The sequence below is a fragment of the Schistocerca nitens genome, chromosome 9 (assembly GCF_023898315.1).
Source record: "Schistocerca nitens isolate TAMUIC-IGC-003100 chromosome 9, iqSchNite1.1, whole genome shotgun sequence".
Lineage (NCBI taxonomy): Eukaryota > Metazoa > Arthropoda > Insecta > Orthoptera > Acrididae > Schistocerca > Schistocerca nitens.
This window is the reverse complement of record NC_064622.1, coordinates 247,093,934-247,112,156: the sequence shown is the minus strand read 5'-3', so window position 1 is coordinate 247,112,156 and position 18,223 is coordinate 247,093,934. Positions and strand designations below refer to the sequence as shown.

Sequence of the window (18,223 nt, the reverse complement as noted above, 5' to 3'; positions counted from 1 at the left end):
GTCTTTCTACAGAAGGGAGAAAATTCAAATGAAGAAGTCGAGCGACTTCATAAAGTGTTTGCATAAACACATTTATTGTTGTGGATTCCATTTGCATTTATTATAACATCCCACTATTGTTTCAGGACTGGCAGACACAGTAATAACTGGGTTGCTTTGCTGTTATTTGAATTCCTAAAGGACCGTTACACTCCCGCTGCTACCGTAAACACAGAAAATGTAAGTACATGTACGTAATTTAATGCAATAATTATCTATAATGTAGAGTCAGATTCCGTTAGCACTTTAACACACTATTACTTAGGCCAAAGGTTGAGCTTGGCAACTCTGTAATGATAACAAGCATATCTATGCATTCATTCTGTCTCATCCTGCCAAAGTATACGTCCACTTTTGACGAAATAGTCGGCCGTCTCTCAGCGAACAGCTCATCCATGTGACAAACTGTTTTTTGGCACTGCCTTTAAATTGCATGAAGACGTTGGTTGTACTTCCCGTCTCCAGGTTCCTTCCACTAAAGCACCATCTGTTAGCTGACTATCCACTGTTCCGCCTGGAGCGTACAAAATGTAAGATTTCTTGCTTTGCTTCAAATAATTAAGCAAGTAAATAGTTGTCAGAAAAATAACACTGGCTTTTTCTGGGCCCAGAAGCATTGCCGTAAAAACCTAATAATTCGAACATGTGTCTATTACATAACCGTGTCAAGTGTGGTTGAATGGGGCAGTCTACAATGGGGCAGTGTTAGAATGAAACCATGCGAAAGAGAAGAATTTCTCTTGTGGGGGTTCCAGTCATATAATATATTTTGAAGGAAATCATGGTTCAAATGGCTCTGAGCACTATGGGACTTAATATCTGTGGTCATCAGTCCCCTAGAACTTAGAACTACTTAAACCTAACTAACCTAAGGACATCACATACATCCATGCCCGAGGCAGGATTCGAACCTGCGACCGTAGCGGTCCCGCGGTTCCGGACTAAGGAAATCATGCTGCCATTGGCTGTTGACTAATTTTTATTATAATGTTACGACTGCAGTTTCGGTTTTAAACCATTATCAAGTTAAAATTGTTAATATGTTAATCTATATTATTGTAACTGGCATGTAATTCTTTTGAGTATAAAATAAAGCGATACGAATTTCGTATATGGAATGAAAATTCAATGCAAAACTCATGACATATCGCACTATTTTATACTCATTACACATTTTGCTATCTATTTTCATTCCATTCTTAATTTCTTTAAATGAAACCGTCCTTTGTGAAGGATTTATAGCTACATTATTTGCATCAAATTGTTACTCGTCTGAAGTAAAATGTGTCTAAAGTAAAAGAGGTTGAAGGAATTATTCTCTACTCAGATAGTCTGACAGCATCTGTCAAGGACAGTTCTTTTCAAAGAAATGTTTATTGAATGCTGTTTTGTTGTTGTTGGTTACAAGCTTATGTACGTAAATATACACATACAAATAAAAATGATACTCATGTCATAGAAACAGGTTATTGTTAACAGAATGCACTTAGGGATCAAAAGTATAAAAGTATTTGCGAAGGACTGCAAAACATAATATGAGTTGCTTATTTGGGGGGCGGGGGGGGGGGGGGGGGGGGAATGGGACCAAACAGCGAGGCCATCGGTCCCATCGCATTAGGGAACGAAATCCGCCACGCCCTTTCAAAGGAATCATCCCAGCATTTGCCTGAATCGGTTGAGGGAAATCATGGAAAACCTAAATCAGGATGGCTGGATACGGGTTTGAGGCGCCGTCCTCCCGAATGCTGGTGCTGTATGCTAACTAATGCGCTACCTCGCTCGGTCACTGCTTGTGGAATACGATCGAGTTTCTTGGAGCAGAGCTGAGTATAGTATATGATCGTTATGAAATATTACTTGAGTGTGTGTTATCTTAAACACAAACCTGGGAATGTGAACTGACAACCTAAATGTGCTATTGAACTCAAAGCCTCATCACTTACATGAAACTGAAGTGAACCTATGTGTTTGAAAACCGATCTTACACATAAGCAAATAAATAATCAAACCAACAATTTCACACTCAGTAGACTTGGTCAGTGCAAACTGTTTGAACGAAACGTAACTGTATAAAAATAAACCAAACTGTAATGTCGACCTGTATAAGAATCTAACCTGAAACACACCAAAACTTCTACACTGACAAATGACCCTGTTAAAGTGAAGAAACTGACAGAACCTACATTGCGTAAAGGAAACGAAGCAGTCACGTATCGTGAATCTCACCTCCAAAATGAAGTACTGGCGGAAACAGCAACACAGCAAGACCCCGCAACAGCTAAAAAATACTGCTAAAAACTAACTACATTGGTACATGGAACTTGGGTTGATAATCTACACTCCTGGAAATGGAAAAAAGAACACATTGACACCGGTGTGTCAGACCCACCATACTTGCTCCGGACACTGCGAGAGGGCTGTACAAGCAATGATCACACGCACGGCACAGCGGACACACCAGGAACCGCGGTGTTGGCCGTCGAATGGCGCTAGCTGCGCAGCATTTGTGCACCGCCGCCGTCAGTGTCAGCCAGTTTGCCGTGGTATACGGAGCTCCATCGCAGTCTTTAACACTGGTAGCATGCCGCGACAGCGTGGACGTGAACCGTATGTGCAGTTGACGGACTTTGAGCGAGGGCGTATAGTGGGCATGCGGGAGGCCGGGTGGACGTACCGCCGAATTGCTCAACACGTGGGGCGTGAGGTCTCCACAGTACATCGATGTTGTCGCCAGTGGTCGGCGGAAGGTGCACGTGCCCGTCGACCTGGGACCGGACCGCAGCGACGCACGGATGCACGCCAAGACCGTAGGATCCTACGCAGTGCCGTAGGGGACCGCACCGCCACTTCCCAGCAAATTAGGGACACTGTTGCTCCTGGGGTATCGGCGAGGACCATTCGCAACCGTCTCCATGAAGCTGGGCTACGGTCCCGGACACGCCCCAACATCGTGCAGCCCGCCTCCAGTGGTGTCGCGACAGGCGTGAATGGAGGGACGAATGGAGACGTGTCGTCTTCAGCGATGAGAGTCGCTTCTGCCTTGTTGCCAATGATGGTCGTATGCGTGCTTGGCGCCGTGCAGGTGAGCGCCACAATCAGGACTGCATACGACCGAGGCACACAGGGCCAACACCCGGCATCATGGTGTGGGGAGCGATCTCCTACACTGGCCGTACACCACTGGTGATCGTCGAGGGGACACTGAATAGTGCGCGGTACATCCAAACCGTCATCGAACCCATCGTTCTACCATTCCTAGACCGGCAAGGGAACTTGCTGTTCCAACAGGACAATGCACGTCCGCATGTATCCCGTGCCACCCAACGTGCTCTAGAAGGTGTAAGTCAACTACCCTGGCCAGCAAGATCTCCGGATCTGTCCCCCATTGAGCATGTTTGGGACTGGATGAAGCGTCGTCTCACGCGGTCTGCACGTCCAGCACGAACGCTGGTCCAACTGAGGCGCCAAGTGGAAATGGCATGGCAAGCCGTTCCACAGGACTACATCCAGCATCTCTACGATCGTCTCCATGGGAGAATAGCAGCCTGCATTGCTGCGAAAGGTGGATATACACTGTACTAGTGCCGACATTGTGCATGCTCTGTTGCCTGTGTCTATGTGCCTGTGGTTCTGTCAGTGTGATCATGTGATGTATCTGACCCCAGGAATGTGTCAATAAAGTTTCCCCTTCCTGGGACAATGAATTCACGGTGTTCTTATTTCAATTTCCAGGAGTGTAGATACAGTGTGTCAATGAAACACATGACTCAATCTTTAAATTCTGGAAAATGGGTTAGGAAGGATCTTATAAATGGAAATAATTATAGACTGTAATATGAAAATTCATTTGGTCTAATAACTTCCATGATACAGTAAATTAACTCATAAGATCATCAATAAAATAATTATCAAAACCTCGATTGTGACGAGGGTGAAGTGCATCAAGTCTGCAAAAATAAAAATAAACTTTTTATCTCATAAAATAATACTTTGTTCATTTCAAAACCCTTTTTTATGTCCGTTTACTATTCAATCATTGTTTTGAGTCATCATTCCTCCTCGTAATAAATCTGCAACTCACATAGTTCCAAAAATGTGTCCACGCATTACACTGTACACTCAACAAAAAAAATTCCGCCTGCTGCACACCGCAGCTATCCACTACTGACTGTCAAAGATTCTACGACTCCACAGTTCTGCCTCCGCAGACACTGACACCTTTGCCCAACAACTGATTCTCGGACCAAAATTTTTCAAATATATTATTTTCCTTTACAAACATTAACACATCCAATAACATCGTCAAAATATAGCCATCTTACTATTGCTACTGCATGGGTGATTAGGGGCAACTGAAGTGAGAGGGGCAGAGGTGACTGGAAGGCACTCAAGGGAGAAGTATCAGAATAGGACTGCACTGGGGAGAGGAGGTGTTCAGGAACAAAACTGTACTGAGGAAAATGGACTACAGAAGAAGAACTACTATCTGATGTTAGATGCTGTGAATAAATATCAGTCTCCGCATAGAATGCAAAATTGTTTATCTTGTGCATTAGAACTGATTTCCTCAGATTGTCAAATTTGCGGAGCTGCATTGTAATAAATTCCCCAAAAGTAGAACACTCACCAGGACGTACATTTCACACAGTTTCCAAAACGCCCTAAGCGTCGGATCTTCTTTCTTGTTACGTTTACTTGAAAATCTTTCCCTTGCACGTCATTTCTTCTTCTTTGATAGTGGAAGCTGAGTCGGTAAGACTCTCATGAAAAGTGTCATATTTAATGCGTGTTCCACGACATTTAGCGTAGAACCGTGTAGGCATTCCTCATCACCAGAACTCTGAAATGAAACATTAAGCTATAACGTATTAATTTTGACGGTAAATGCCTTACCTTTACAAAGGGTTTCAGAGTATCATTGAGAGCGGCGCAAATTTCGATGACAATCATTGGTATACTTAGTTAGATATTTTGAGCACTTACAACAAACTCGTAAAGGAATCTCCAGTTGCCAGAAAGCGCAAAGTTATTGCCAGTCTTTCCCTTTGCTACATATAGCACGTCTAAAATTTGAGTCGTTCTTGATTATGTATGGTTCGATCACATCCAACTGATGTTGGAAGTCCTCGAAAGACAGTCGATAAAAGTTTTCGAACTGACCACTGTTACGTGGAAGCAGTCCACTAAAAAGGTTACTTCCACAGTACAATGCCCTACTCTTTAACAGCGATGTTACCTAGTGGCGATCGAGCGAAGTGGCGCAGTGGTTAGACACTGGACTCGCATTCGGGAGGACGACGGTTCAATTCCGCGTCCGGACATCCTGATTCAGGTTTTCCGTGATTTCCCTAAATCGCTCCAGGCAAATGCCGGGATGGTTCCCTTCAAAGCGCACGGCCGACTTCCTTCCCCGTCCTTCCCTAATCCGATGAGACCGCTGACCTCGCTGTCTGGTCTCCTTCCCCAAAACAACCCCCCAACCCAACCTAGTGGCGACTGTTTTTTCTCTTCTTCTTTAACTGAGGGCACAGCACGGCAAATGCGGCGCTTAACAGTCTCGGATCGCTACATTTGCGACAATGAGCGCCTCGGAGCGGGGCGGCGCAGTCTCCTTTATATGAAGGTGGAGAGCGGAAGAAAGGGAAGGAAAGGGAGAGGTTGTTGCCGTCAGCTCCATGGGGATATTACACTGAATCAGCGGCGACGAGTCAAAATACAGCGTGTTTATAAATGAATGTCAGGGTTTAAACGCTTTGTAATATTTATTATATTAAATTTACAGTGATAATGATAAGTCAAATGAAAGAGCAACTCAAACAGTTTTACCAAGAACCTTATAAACTTTCAATGTGAGCACCATTTGTCACACGGCACACATCAAGTCTATAGCCGAGTTCTTCCCAAACGTTGGTAAGTGTGTATTCAGTGATTGCAGCAACAGCTGCTTCGATCCGGTTTCTTAATTCAGGGACGTCTGCTGGTAGCGGAGGCGCCGTACACACAACCCTTGATGAAGCCCCAAAGGAAAAAATCGCATGGCGTTAGGTCGGGTGAACGTGGAGGCCATGCAAAGCAAGCCCTGTCATTGGGCCCCTTGTGGCCTATCCAGTGCTTGGGTACAGTGAAGTTCAACCAATCGCGTACTTCGCTATGCCAGTGAACATTTGTAAGGTTCTTTGACATATAATTTATAACTGTAAGTTTAGTGTAATAAATATTATAAAGTGTTAAAACACCGATATTCTTTTATAAACACCCTGTATGTATTGCACCGGGGTCTCCTGACTACTAGGCAGGTGCGTTCAACCATTGCGTCATGCGGTACACAGTGTTATCGCAACTGCACGGACTACCTCGGCACGCCTCATGGCCGATTCACGCTCCCATCGAGCGCCACCTGTCCACAGTCCCTGTCCATTTCCTCCACGTTCGCTACTCTGAGGTTCCCACAGGACGTCGGACGTATTTGTGCATCTGCACTCAAGAAGGTGGATCCATTGCCCAGCGTGACATCTGTTGTTTCGAACATTCTGACCAGAAGAAAGGACAGGATGGTAGGACATAAACATCACAGAATGACTTCCATTGTGTAGAGGGAGTTGTAAAAATTGTAGACAAAAACAGGATTTGGAATACGTCCAGCAAATAAATGAGAACACTCTGAGATGAAGAGGTTGGCGCAGGAGAGGAATCCCTGGTGGGCCACATCAAACCAGTCAGAAGACTCAAAAGTAATGTATTGTGTTCATTTACATCAATCCATTTACACGATAAATCAGTCTAATCTAAAAGCCGTAAATTCAACTAAATACCTAGGTATTACAATTACGAACAACTTAAATTCGAAGGAACACATTGAAAATGTTGTGGGGAAGGCTAACCAAAGACTGCGTTTTATTGGCAGGACACTTAGAAAATGTAACAGACCTACTAAGGAGACTGCCTACACTACGCTTGTCCGTCCTCTTTTAGAATACAGCTGCGCGGTGTGGGATCCTTACAAGAAAGAACTGACGGAGCACATCGAAAAAGTTCAAAGAAAGGCAGCACGTTTTGTATTATCGCGAAATATGGGACAGAGTGTCACAGAAATGATACAGGATTTGGGCTGGAAATCATTAAAAGAAAGGCGTTTTTCGTTGCGACGGAATCTTCTCAAGAAATTCCAATCACCAGCTTTCTCCTCCAAATGCGAAAATACTTTGTAGACACCGGCCTACATAGGGAGGAACGATCACCACGATAAAATAAGGGAAATCAGAGCTCGTACTGAAAGATATAGGTGTTCATTCTATCCGAGATTGGAATAATAGAGAATTGTGAAGGTGGTTCGATGAACCCTCCGCCAGGCATTTAAACGTGATTTGCAGAGTATCCATGTAGATGTACATGTAGATGTAGATGTAGATGTAGATTCTAAGTGGGCTAGAGCATATGTGGATATGCTGCTATTAAGCTATGAAATGCAGGGCTGCATTCGAAAAGCTTATAATCTGTGACCACTGACTATCAAAAAGGAGCAATTAGGTCACCAGCTTAATTCATAAAAATAACGAAGGCTGCAGAACCACAGTAGTCAGATTACAACTAGTAATGAAGAAACTCATTCGTAACATCAGTGAAAGAAATTCAAGAATGCCCAGCAATATCAATAACTTTCAGATGCAATCAAACAAAATTACTTAGTAAAAGCTGATTAATACAGAACGAAAAGTGAATAATTTAATAGCGCTAGTTATCTCCCATAATAGGGTAACGAGTAGAAAGAACATTGTATTCGGATTCAACATCAGTCGACAATGAGGTCACTACAAACAGATGACAAGCTTGAATTCAACGAGTATGAGTGGCGTTTTCTCTTCATCATATGAGCAACACCAGAAAAAACTAATCTGGATGGCAGATTGAAGATTTGTACGTTACAGTCCCGTGGTTTAAACTCTATGTAACTCTGCTCACTCCCCGAGATAAAACGGTAGTTATAAAGGGCTGGATGATGAGATATTTTGTGTGACTTTTACACCACAGCAGAATTTCAGCACCAATTGTGGAATGACTTAGATTTTCGTCTAAAAATCTGGACACGATAATATCGTTCTAACACATCAAAAAATATAACATTGAAGTGTGGACATATTTCTGAATCCAGACAAGACGGTATGGAGCAACCTGCGAAAGTCCGATCCTAAACATTTAGTCTTTCTAGCACCTCATCAACTTTGTACTTGCAGAAAGTGGATTCTGTAAACTATTTACAAACTACATATGGGCTACGTCTAGTATTAACGTGTCTCTCAGTATCAACTCCCCTACTTACTATGTACTAAGTAGTGAACCTAATATTCTTTAATATCCAACAGAAACTTCGCTTTCACTTCTTTTATACCGGAAATTTAAATCAAGAGTTTCGCATTGGAAAGTGCGTAAAATATTAGTAAACGCCAATCGTAATAGATTAGTACTTTGCCTTCGTATTCAAGAAAGAGTGTCACTTCCAAAATTTAGTGGATAAACACGGAGGGTATTTCACTGCGTACATCACCTTTTTTCTCCGCATGACGTGTAGGCAGAGTAAGGGGTTGTGCTGGAGTTCCAATAAAACATTCTGCACTCATGACGTGTCTGAATATAATAATTTCTGCACTCAAACACCATGTACACATTTAGAAAAACTTTTTTGTTGTTATTCTTATAGACATTTTATTTCTTGTCCCACATAGATTAATAAATCATACAAAATGTATAAAAAATCAACAGAAAATATATACATACAACTTCAGTAGTTATTAAGACAAACACAGTTGTATAAAGCAGTAAGAAGTGAGAAAGATTATTTTACTGTGTTTAACAACAAAAGTAACTTGCACAAGGACTCTATGTCAGCGACTGCTGTTCATAACAACAGGATGAAGATGGAGCTACAAGATCAGCAGCTTATCTCATGGTTAAATAGGAATAAATATGAAAATGGTTCTGTGAAGAAAATTAGAGAACCTAGAGGTACGCAGCACTTTGAACTTGGACGTTTCAGAACGCATGGTACGACGTGCCTTCAGTAGTAGCTGTGACCGTGTCCGTAACCGCCAGCACCGGCGCCAAATCCAGCGCCGTAGCCTGCAAAAAAAAATTCAAACGTCAGAAACTGAAAAGTACAACTGCATCGCAGATATTAACCTCTGTGACAGACGAGGCAAATTCCAGTTATTTGCACAGGAATTAGTTCATTAAAACAAGCCAAGCATAAGGTAGGAGACGAGGTACTGCCGGAATTAAAGCTGTGAGGACGGGTCCTGAGTCGTGCTTGGGTAGTTCATTTGGTAGAGCACTTGCTCGCGATAGGCGAAGGTCTCCAGTTAGAGTCTCGGTCCGGCACACAGTTTTAATCTGCCAGGAAGTTTCATATCAGAGCACACTCCGCTGCAGAGTGAAAATTTCATTCAGAAGGCAAGTACACTTTTTTATGACTTGTAAACCAGAATCAAGTTTTATACTGTACACACGAAAAGTTGTTAAAAAATTTAGATGAGAAAAGAAAAATTTATTGCACACTACAGGGATGAAGATTAGTTCAACATCAGAATGATTTGAAGTAGAAGAGCCTAATCTCACATTTTGCATACGGGTGGAAGCATGAAATCGGAAAAATTACGAAACTTCAGTAGACCTACTGAATGTCCTCAATGAGGTAAATAGTGAAAATGAACAAACTGTAATGTAAGTTTAACGGGAGCATAAACTAAAGGTAAGCCTAAATTACACAGCCAAATTTGATTAAAACGCGGATCCTTCAGAAGCTTAGTTGAGTGTAATGAAGGGCCTATTTCGCATGTAATCTAGATTAAGGCTAAATAAAATAAAAATGTAAATGGTGAAGTTTATAAAAGGAGAACACAAATCCGTCAAACTACAACATATGAAAGGCGCAGTAGAAGAACTGGAACAGTGCTGTTAACTACGCAGCAGAACAAAACAATATGATCGAGCAAATAAGAATGCTTACTTCAAGAAAATTATTCTGCTAGCATAAAATACTTCGTCTTCACGTTTATTCACGACGTAGTTGTAGCTTTGCTGCTATTTCATGGCACCGCTACCGGAGGTAACTTTTACTCAGACAGTTCTTGAAGCACACTTCGATGACATTTCCTTACAAAAGTTGTTAACCATTGTTTTATAGTGATTGGTGCCGATAGTAAGTTACAGTCAGATGATCCCCTTGTTAAGTGAAATTCGTTTAAAAATATTGAATCATTGTGGTCTTAATTCTAGTTTCCATCTAGATTGTACGTTTAACTTATTTATTTTCAGTTGAACAAAATGTTTGGTAATATAGTACGGTAACAGCCGTGTCAGAAGCATCGGTCGTTTGTGACACAAATCGTATCGTTTTGAATTAAGACTAAGCATTTACCATTGTCTTCAATTCGAATCTGATGATGGCTGCATGTCGAAACATGTTATCTGATTGGACCTACACGGATATTGCGATAACGATCACAAGCACTGTCAACGTACACGTATATGGAGTTTATTTCATTTATTGGGTACATCGCTACAGAATATTCACATGTCTCTTTATAGTGAATAAATAGATCATGACGTTATTATGAGAAGCCAGATGGTCAAGACCCGTAACTTTATTAACACAGAAAATAGGACCTATAATTACACTGTTATTCAGATATTATGTAGCAAACCACAGTATGTGTACAGAACTGAAGTAACTGGTGGTACTGAGAGGAAATAATGAACAGCGCTCTTGCTCTGTTGAGTACGTTCCAACCTGTTACAAAGTATCTTTTTGGAATTACTTACCGTGGTGCGAGTGGTGTACAATAGGGTGGAAGCCGGACTTGTCGGCGTGGTACTTGACGGTGCGCACGCTGCCGTCCGCCTCCTTGAGCGAGTACTCGCCCGTCACGACGTCTCCGTCGCGGTGCTCCTTCTGGGAGTGGTGGTCCCCTGTGTGACCGTCGGACACCCCGTACTCGAACTCGTACTTCGGGTATGCCTGGATTTACAGAGAAAACCTTAATACTAGTCTGACACAAGCTGCATAGAAAAATTAACCCCCACCTCTTTGGATTTCAAATACAAAGAGAAACAGAGTTCACTATAACTGAGGGTGAAGCAGGTGGCAATGGTGCTGAAAGATTCGAACTGAAAATTGTGCTGCCCTCAGATGATAAAAGTTCCAGCCGATATAAATCCTCGGTTCTCCAACCGTCTAACCCCCATTAGAGCCTGAGAGAACTGATCAAAAGGAAAGAGCGGAGCCAACCTTAGCCGAGTGTTACTGTCATATCCTTGGGGGCAAATCGGAAGGTGCTACTAACCTGAAACGTATACATGCGCAACATCTGTGGAATTGATACACGTTCATGCACTCTTGGTAAGTTCAGCACAACGAATGAGTGAGGCTGATGGTGGCCCATGAAAGAACCTCGGCGAAGACGCTAGAGCAGAGCGCACGTACTCCTCAACAAGGTTTGCTTTCTAGTAGCGGTAGCTGATTCCTGATTACAGATAGAACAGCTAAGTGTATTTCAAGTGAGAGTCATTGGGAAGTATAATGAATGTGAGACCATACGACCCCAAATGACAAAGGAAACACAGTTTTAGTGACATCCATAAGGAGTGATCATGCGAATTAAGGTCTCTCTTAGTGATAAGACATTAATTTTGAGTGACTAACGTAGGAGTAAGTTAGAATTTGCGGCATGATTCGAGCCAGTTATAAAGGTGAATAAACACGCATGCTTAAGTATTTTGCAACGGATATCTAGCAACGGGCTCGTACTACGCTTTAAGGATATTAGTTGGCTTTTCTAGAATGCCAGGGAGCTATACTACGCAATGAACTTTGTTTCGGTGTGAGCATCAGGGGCTGAGGAGCACCGTTGTCTTGTCCCCCTGGTTAAATCAAACTAAATAAAATAAAATAAAATATTTTGTAAATTGTTGGTAGCTTTGTTCTCTCATTATTTCCGTGTTTATCCATGGTGCTTCACTATACAGGAACATTCCTGATCAAGATGTAAGTAGGGGATCGTATTTCGAAGATAGTGAAAGGTCCCATTAACTTAATTTTCATGTAAATTTAAAGACTGTTTGTTCATATTTATTATTCGCCAGTATGCCCCTAAGAGGACACTAGGACGCACTTAATGAGATTAGCGGGAGAAAGTCAGTCTTCTATCAACAGAATCGCTTAGAGAAGCGCCGTGGAGTACCGCCATCACAAACTACAGACTCACCACGTAGTCCACACTGTGTCCTCCGTGTCCGTGTCCGTATCCCCCGTAACCGGCGTGTCCCACAGTGACTGGATGGGCGGGACCCACCACGGGACCCGTCTGGTGGGCGTAGGAGTGGGCGTGGCCGCACAGCGCCTGCTGGCACTTCGCAGCAATCCCCAACAGCAACAGTGCTGCCAATATCTGAAGACAGTTAACGAAGCAAATTACCGGCTTCACATATGAAGGAAAGCATCCTGCACCTGTCAAGTGTAGAATCATTTCCTGACTGACTAGTAACATATAAGAAAAACCGAAATGGCATACCACCAACCACCTTTTGTAATTATTTATTTCTAGACTTATTCTGAAACAGACTTTCTTTTCGTCTGATAATACTAATTTTTACCCCCATAATAATAATGTTACACACAAAATGTGTCCCAACAAATTCAAAAACCTAATAACCAGCATTATAGATAACTATACTGCTCTTTGGAAATCAGCTGGAATGAAGATTTATAACAGTGACACGTAACTACGTTGTCTGAAACTTATTTAGTAGCAGGCTTTCAAACATCCACACCAGAAATGAACAATGCATAGACAACCGAAATGTTACTCAGATCTATAAAATAAATAGTTAATAAGTAAACTGCCCTTCAACCACAGAAGACCTTACGACATCGTTTTAGATCTCATTTAGTGAGTAGATTGCAAAGTAAACAAAACAAAACAAAAAATACAGTGAACTAAAGATTATACACAACGTCGGACAAGAAAGGGCACCCCAATTCACACGTTTTAAATGATTTTTCCAAATTCTTTAAGGGGAATGTTATTTGAACAAAGTTGTTCATTATTAAATGAACACGTTTTTGGAGGCGAAGTATTGGTATCCGTATTCTGACAGCCGGCTATCGATTTTTGACACTTTCCGCTAAATTTTTCCCCAGTGAACTTTGGCACGATTTTGTTACAACTCTTCTTCATTATTTTTCTGGTTTGTTTCTATGACTGAGTGCCATTACACTTACACATGCATTCGCTGTTGATGCAACATTAAATACTACGGAAATTTTTTGGTAAATATTTTTTCCTAGATCCCTCATTAATATCTTCAGCAGTATTTACGTAATTCAGACCATAATATTGTCCTGTAGCCTCCTCTAGGCGCTTTCTCACCGAAATCTAACTAACGAAACTCTGTAAACCATCTGATTTAAAACATCCGGACACCTGTTAGAGGACACTGAGATGGGAGTGTCCATCCTTGGCCTTTATGACGGCTTGTCCTCTGCTGGGGACTCTTTCAGTGAGGTGGCAGAACATTCTTCCCCAGAGAAGGTAGTGATGCTGGACGCTGTACGCGGGACAGAAGTCGATATCCTAAATCCCGAAACTATTCCTCTCTGGGCAGGCCAGATCGTTTCAGGAATGTAATTGTCCACAGTCCATCGCCTCACAGCTTCCTCTGTATAACAGCGTGCATTCACATCAGTCAGTGTCTGCGAACTGTTACTCTACTGTAGGCGGTAACAATGGTGTAAAACGTTTGCTTACCTTCCTCATTTAGAGTTTCCTTAAGCGCAATAAGGGGGCCACATCCGAACTTCTGAAAACGCTCTCATACCGTGACACCACTCTTTCGCACTTAACTGTTGAGATTACACATGATAGCAGGTAATGTTCTCTGGCAATCGTCAAACCCATACCATTCCGTCGGACTGCCAGTGGGTATAGCCTGCTCCACTGTCCAGCAGCGTCGCCCTTTACGCCATTTCAATTGTCGTTTAGTACTGACTAAGATATTTGGCTTACGAGGAGTTGCTCGACCATGCTGCCCCACGCAGTGTCAAAAAATGGCTCTGAGCACTATGGGACTCAACTACTGTGGTCATTAGTCCCCTAGAACTTAGAACTACTTAAACCTAACTAACCTAAGGACATCACACACATCCATGCCCGAGGCAGGATTCGAACCTGCGACCGTAGCAGTCGCACGGTTCCGGACTGCGCGCCTAGAACCGCGAGACCACCGCGGCCGGCACGCAGTGTCACTTTGCTGGCTGTACTGATGTTAGCATTTTGTACCTCACGACTGATTCCCTCCACCGATTTGAGGCGATTTTGTACAACCACCTGGCCGGCCGCGGTGGTCTCGCGGTTCTAGGCGCGCAGTCCGGAACCGCGCGACTGCTACGGTCGCAGGTTCGAATCCTGCCTCGGGCATGGATGTGTGTGATGTCCTTAGGTTAGTTAGGTTTAAGTAGTTCTAAGTTCTAGGGGACTGATGACCACAGCTGTTAAGTCCCATAGTGCTCAGAGCCATTTTTTTGTACAACCAGCCTCCACTATGCTCGACATTGGGACATTGTTTTCGTTGTAGTGGTAGTAGTTTTCAGTCCGAAGACTGGTTTGATGCAGCTCTGACGCTACCCTATCTTATGCAACCTACATTCATTTGAAACTTCTTACTGTATTCATGCCTTGTTCTCCGTCTACAACTCTCATCTCCCCCCTTTCCTCACACTTCCTTCCGTTTCAAATTGACGATTGCTTCATACCTCAGGGTGTAACCTTTTAACCTCTCTCTTCTGTTAGTCGAGTTCAGTCATAATTTTTTCCCCCAGTTAGACGTACTACCTCCTCATTAGTTATCTGATCTAGCAGTCCAATCTACAGTAGTTTTGTCTAGCATTACATTTCAAAACCTGTTTTCTTCTTTTCTGAAGAGTGTATCGTGCATGTTTCATTTCCTGTAACATTTTCTCCAGAGAAACAGCTTCGAAAAAGACTTGCTAACGATTAAATATATATTCACTGTCAACAAACTTTATTTTTCAGAAGTGTGTTTCTTAGTATTGCCAGATTGTACTTTATATCTTCTCCTTTTTGGCTATCATAAGTTATTTTACTGTTCTTCTGATTTTGTGTCTCATTTCCTAGTCTAAATCCCTAAGCATCATCTGATTTAAATCAAATACAGTCCATTACTCTTGTTTTATTTGTTTTGATACTCATCTTACAACCTCATTCCATGACACTACCCATTCCCTTCAACTGCTCTTCCAAGTGCTTTCCCGCCTGAAAGAGAATTACAATGTCATCAGCAAACCTCAAAGCTTTTACTTACTAACCTTGAACTTTAATGCCCTTCTCATACTTTGCCACGTTTCCTTACCTCTTTGCTTAGTGTGTAAATTGGAGAACACCGGGGATAGTAAACAACGCTACCTCGTTCTCTCTGCCGCTGTTTCCATACAGCGTCTTTCGATTCTTATAAGTGCAGTCTTGTTTCTGTGCAAGTTCTATATAAACTTTCGCTCCCTTTATTGTATCCCTGCTGCCTTCATAATTTATTCCAGTCAACATTGCCAAAAGCATTTTCTAAATGTATAGATGCTATAAGCTTCGGTCCGCCTTTCTTTATCCTATTCTAAGATAAGACGTAGAATCGGTATTGCCTCGCGTGTTTCTTAATTTCTTCCAGTACACAATCTCATCTCTTCCAATGTCGCCTTCTAACAGGCTTCCCATTCTTCCCTAAACAATTCTTTTCAGTATTTTGCAACAATGACTTAGTAATATTCACACATGTCACTGCCGGCCAGTTTGGCCGAGCGGTTCTAGGCGCTTCAGTCTGGAACCGCGCGACCGCTACGGTCGCAGGTTCGAATCCTGCCTCGGGGATGGATGTGTGTGATGTCCTTAGGTTAGTTATGCTTAAGTAGTTCTAAGTTCTAGGGGACTGATGAAATCAGGAGTTAAGTTCCATAGTGCTCAGAGCCATTTTTTTGAACACCTGTCACCACCTGGAATTATTACATTCTCCTTAACGTGTCTCATATTTGTTACACAAGGTGGAATAGTTTTGTCATTGCTGACTCTCCGAAGGATATTATTAATTCTGAGTGTCACCTACACCGGAGGCACTGTTTCGACTTAGGTCTTTCGGTGATCTGTCAAACTGTTATCACAGTATTATATATTCATTTGCGATAGATTATTTCTCTTAAGTAAGGGCTATCGGGAAATGGTTATAGCTGTAAGCTCTAGATTACTACGAATGAACGGTCCATGACTGCGTTATCTATGGACGTTTTAAAAATTTCTTAATAGACCAGAATACCACAGTCTACAATTCTTAAATGAGGATATCTTAAATGGTGAATACAGAGTGTGTACGACTGTTTCAAGTAGTCCTATTTAGCGTGTCCTTCATTTCTAATATCTACGTCGTCAACGCTAATCTTCCTTCCTTCCTTCCTGTCTTATCACTTTCTTGACGAGTATTAGGTTGTGCAGATGCATGTACGATTATCATAAATTCTTGCGAAAATATTAGGCCACAACTTGTTCCTGATGCAATAGTAGAATACAATCGAATATTTCTCTTGAGAAATAGTTATAGCATTAAGACAAACTACAAATCAGTCAAGTCAATAACTAAGTCGCCAAGTGATGTGAAGCTGAAGAATATCTCAAAGCTACCATTCCAGCTCACCTGCCCACGGATCATGTCTGCTTGTGAGTTCAGGTACTCGGGGCACACTTAAGGTGTAACTGGTGCCACTATTGTCGATCGGTGCCCATTTATACGGGCGGTGCCACAGCGCCCTGCGTAAGCCCCTGAAAAAGTCTGCTCCCGCTTCTTGCTCCACCCCCGCTCGCGCCAAACCGTTTCTTGCCACGAGGTGCCGTGTAGGCCCAGGCAAACGGGAGCGGCGAAAGCCCGGGTCCCCGTGGCGGCCAGATCGTCCGCCCGCATGGCACGCGATTCGGCCCGGCTCTGAGACGCAGTGACCGCGGCCCAGGGCAGTTTCAAAACTCGTCACGGGCGTGCACATATCGGAACGCCCGCCGCTGCTACGTGCAGCTATGCTGTCAACTACTTTCTTGCGGAAATACTGAATGTTTTTTCCCCTATTGAGGCAGTGGTCGCGCCCACCTGACGACTGTAGCCAACCTAACTCTCCTCTTATCGCGCAGCCAGTGATTACGTTGTCGTGCGTGTTTTAGCTTTCCTACCAATGCGCTGTGTGTATTTCGAGGCGTCACTCAATGGAGACGATCGTTCTAGAATGATTACACTGAAGCCTCTGAAGTACATTCGTGTACACATATAAATAAAATACACTCGCGGGAAAAACGTACTTCTTCCTACTTTTTTAAGGCTAGATTTGTCTCAGTACTGTTGTACAGCCACGAGTAGATTATTTTCATTACTTATCTTCGCACTATGTCGTGTATGTTGCCATCTGTACACTGATACATTCTTCAATTTTGTCCTTGGCTATAAACTTTTTTTTTAAAAAAAAAAAGAGTTTCCCCTGGCTACTGCATCTTTTAGATTTGAGTGTCACCCTCTGAACTTCAGGACCTAAAGTCGGTCGCATGACACCTCCTGTCGTTACGTTGTTACTTTTTGTAATTTCTTCACATACAGTTCCATAACATAAATGTATCGTCTAAACAATCGAAACATTTTAACCACCTTAGGCTGTCAGTTTTATTCCTTTTATGCACCGTGCATATAAATTACATTACTGGTCATTTCCGGCCTTAGGTCATTATCAAATGTCAGCGATAAAGTATCAAAACTACAGTAAGTAAATAAGATATATTAGTGAACAACATTACACTTGCGCATTATAAATGTTGTTTAAATTACTTACAGGATATTGGTAATAAAAATGTTAGTTTCGTGTTACGTGCGAACGGGCACGTTCGCACACATGCACATTTTTTTTTTTTTTTTTTTTTTTTCTTTATTGAATTTCAATTCCCCCCGAAGGGGGCGGGCTGGCAGCAGCTTACTACGCCGCTCTTCAGCCTACAGAATTTGTGGTAAAAAGATGAAGATAAGAAAAAACAACAGTTGGCGAGAAAATCGGTGACGTAAAGGGAAAATGGCAGAAAATTCTAGAACTTAAAACATAAAACAC

At 42.5% G+C, this 18,223-nt stretch overlaps 1 protein-coding gene across 1 annotated transcript in view; it reads right to left on the bottom strand.

Annotated features, from left to right (window-relative positions):
- LOC126204163 (histidine-rich protein PFHRP-II-like) overlaps positions 1-16,830 on the bottom strand; it is a 161,469-nt gene extending 144,639 nt beyond the window's left edge. The window contains exons 1-2 of the mRNA XM_049938570.1: positions 16,783-16,830; positions 12,297-12,479 (exon numbers count right to left, since the gene is read on the bottom strand). Of these exons, the coding sequence (XP_049794527.1) occupies positions 12,297-12,479; positions 16,783-16,797 (198 nt within the window). The 5' untranslated portion in view covers positions 16,798-16,830. The remainder of the gene's footprint in view (positions 1-12,296; positions 12,480-16,782) is intronic.
- Positions 16,831-18,223: the final 1,393 nt, after the last annotated feature.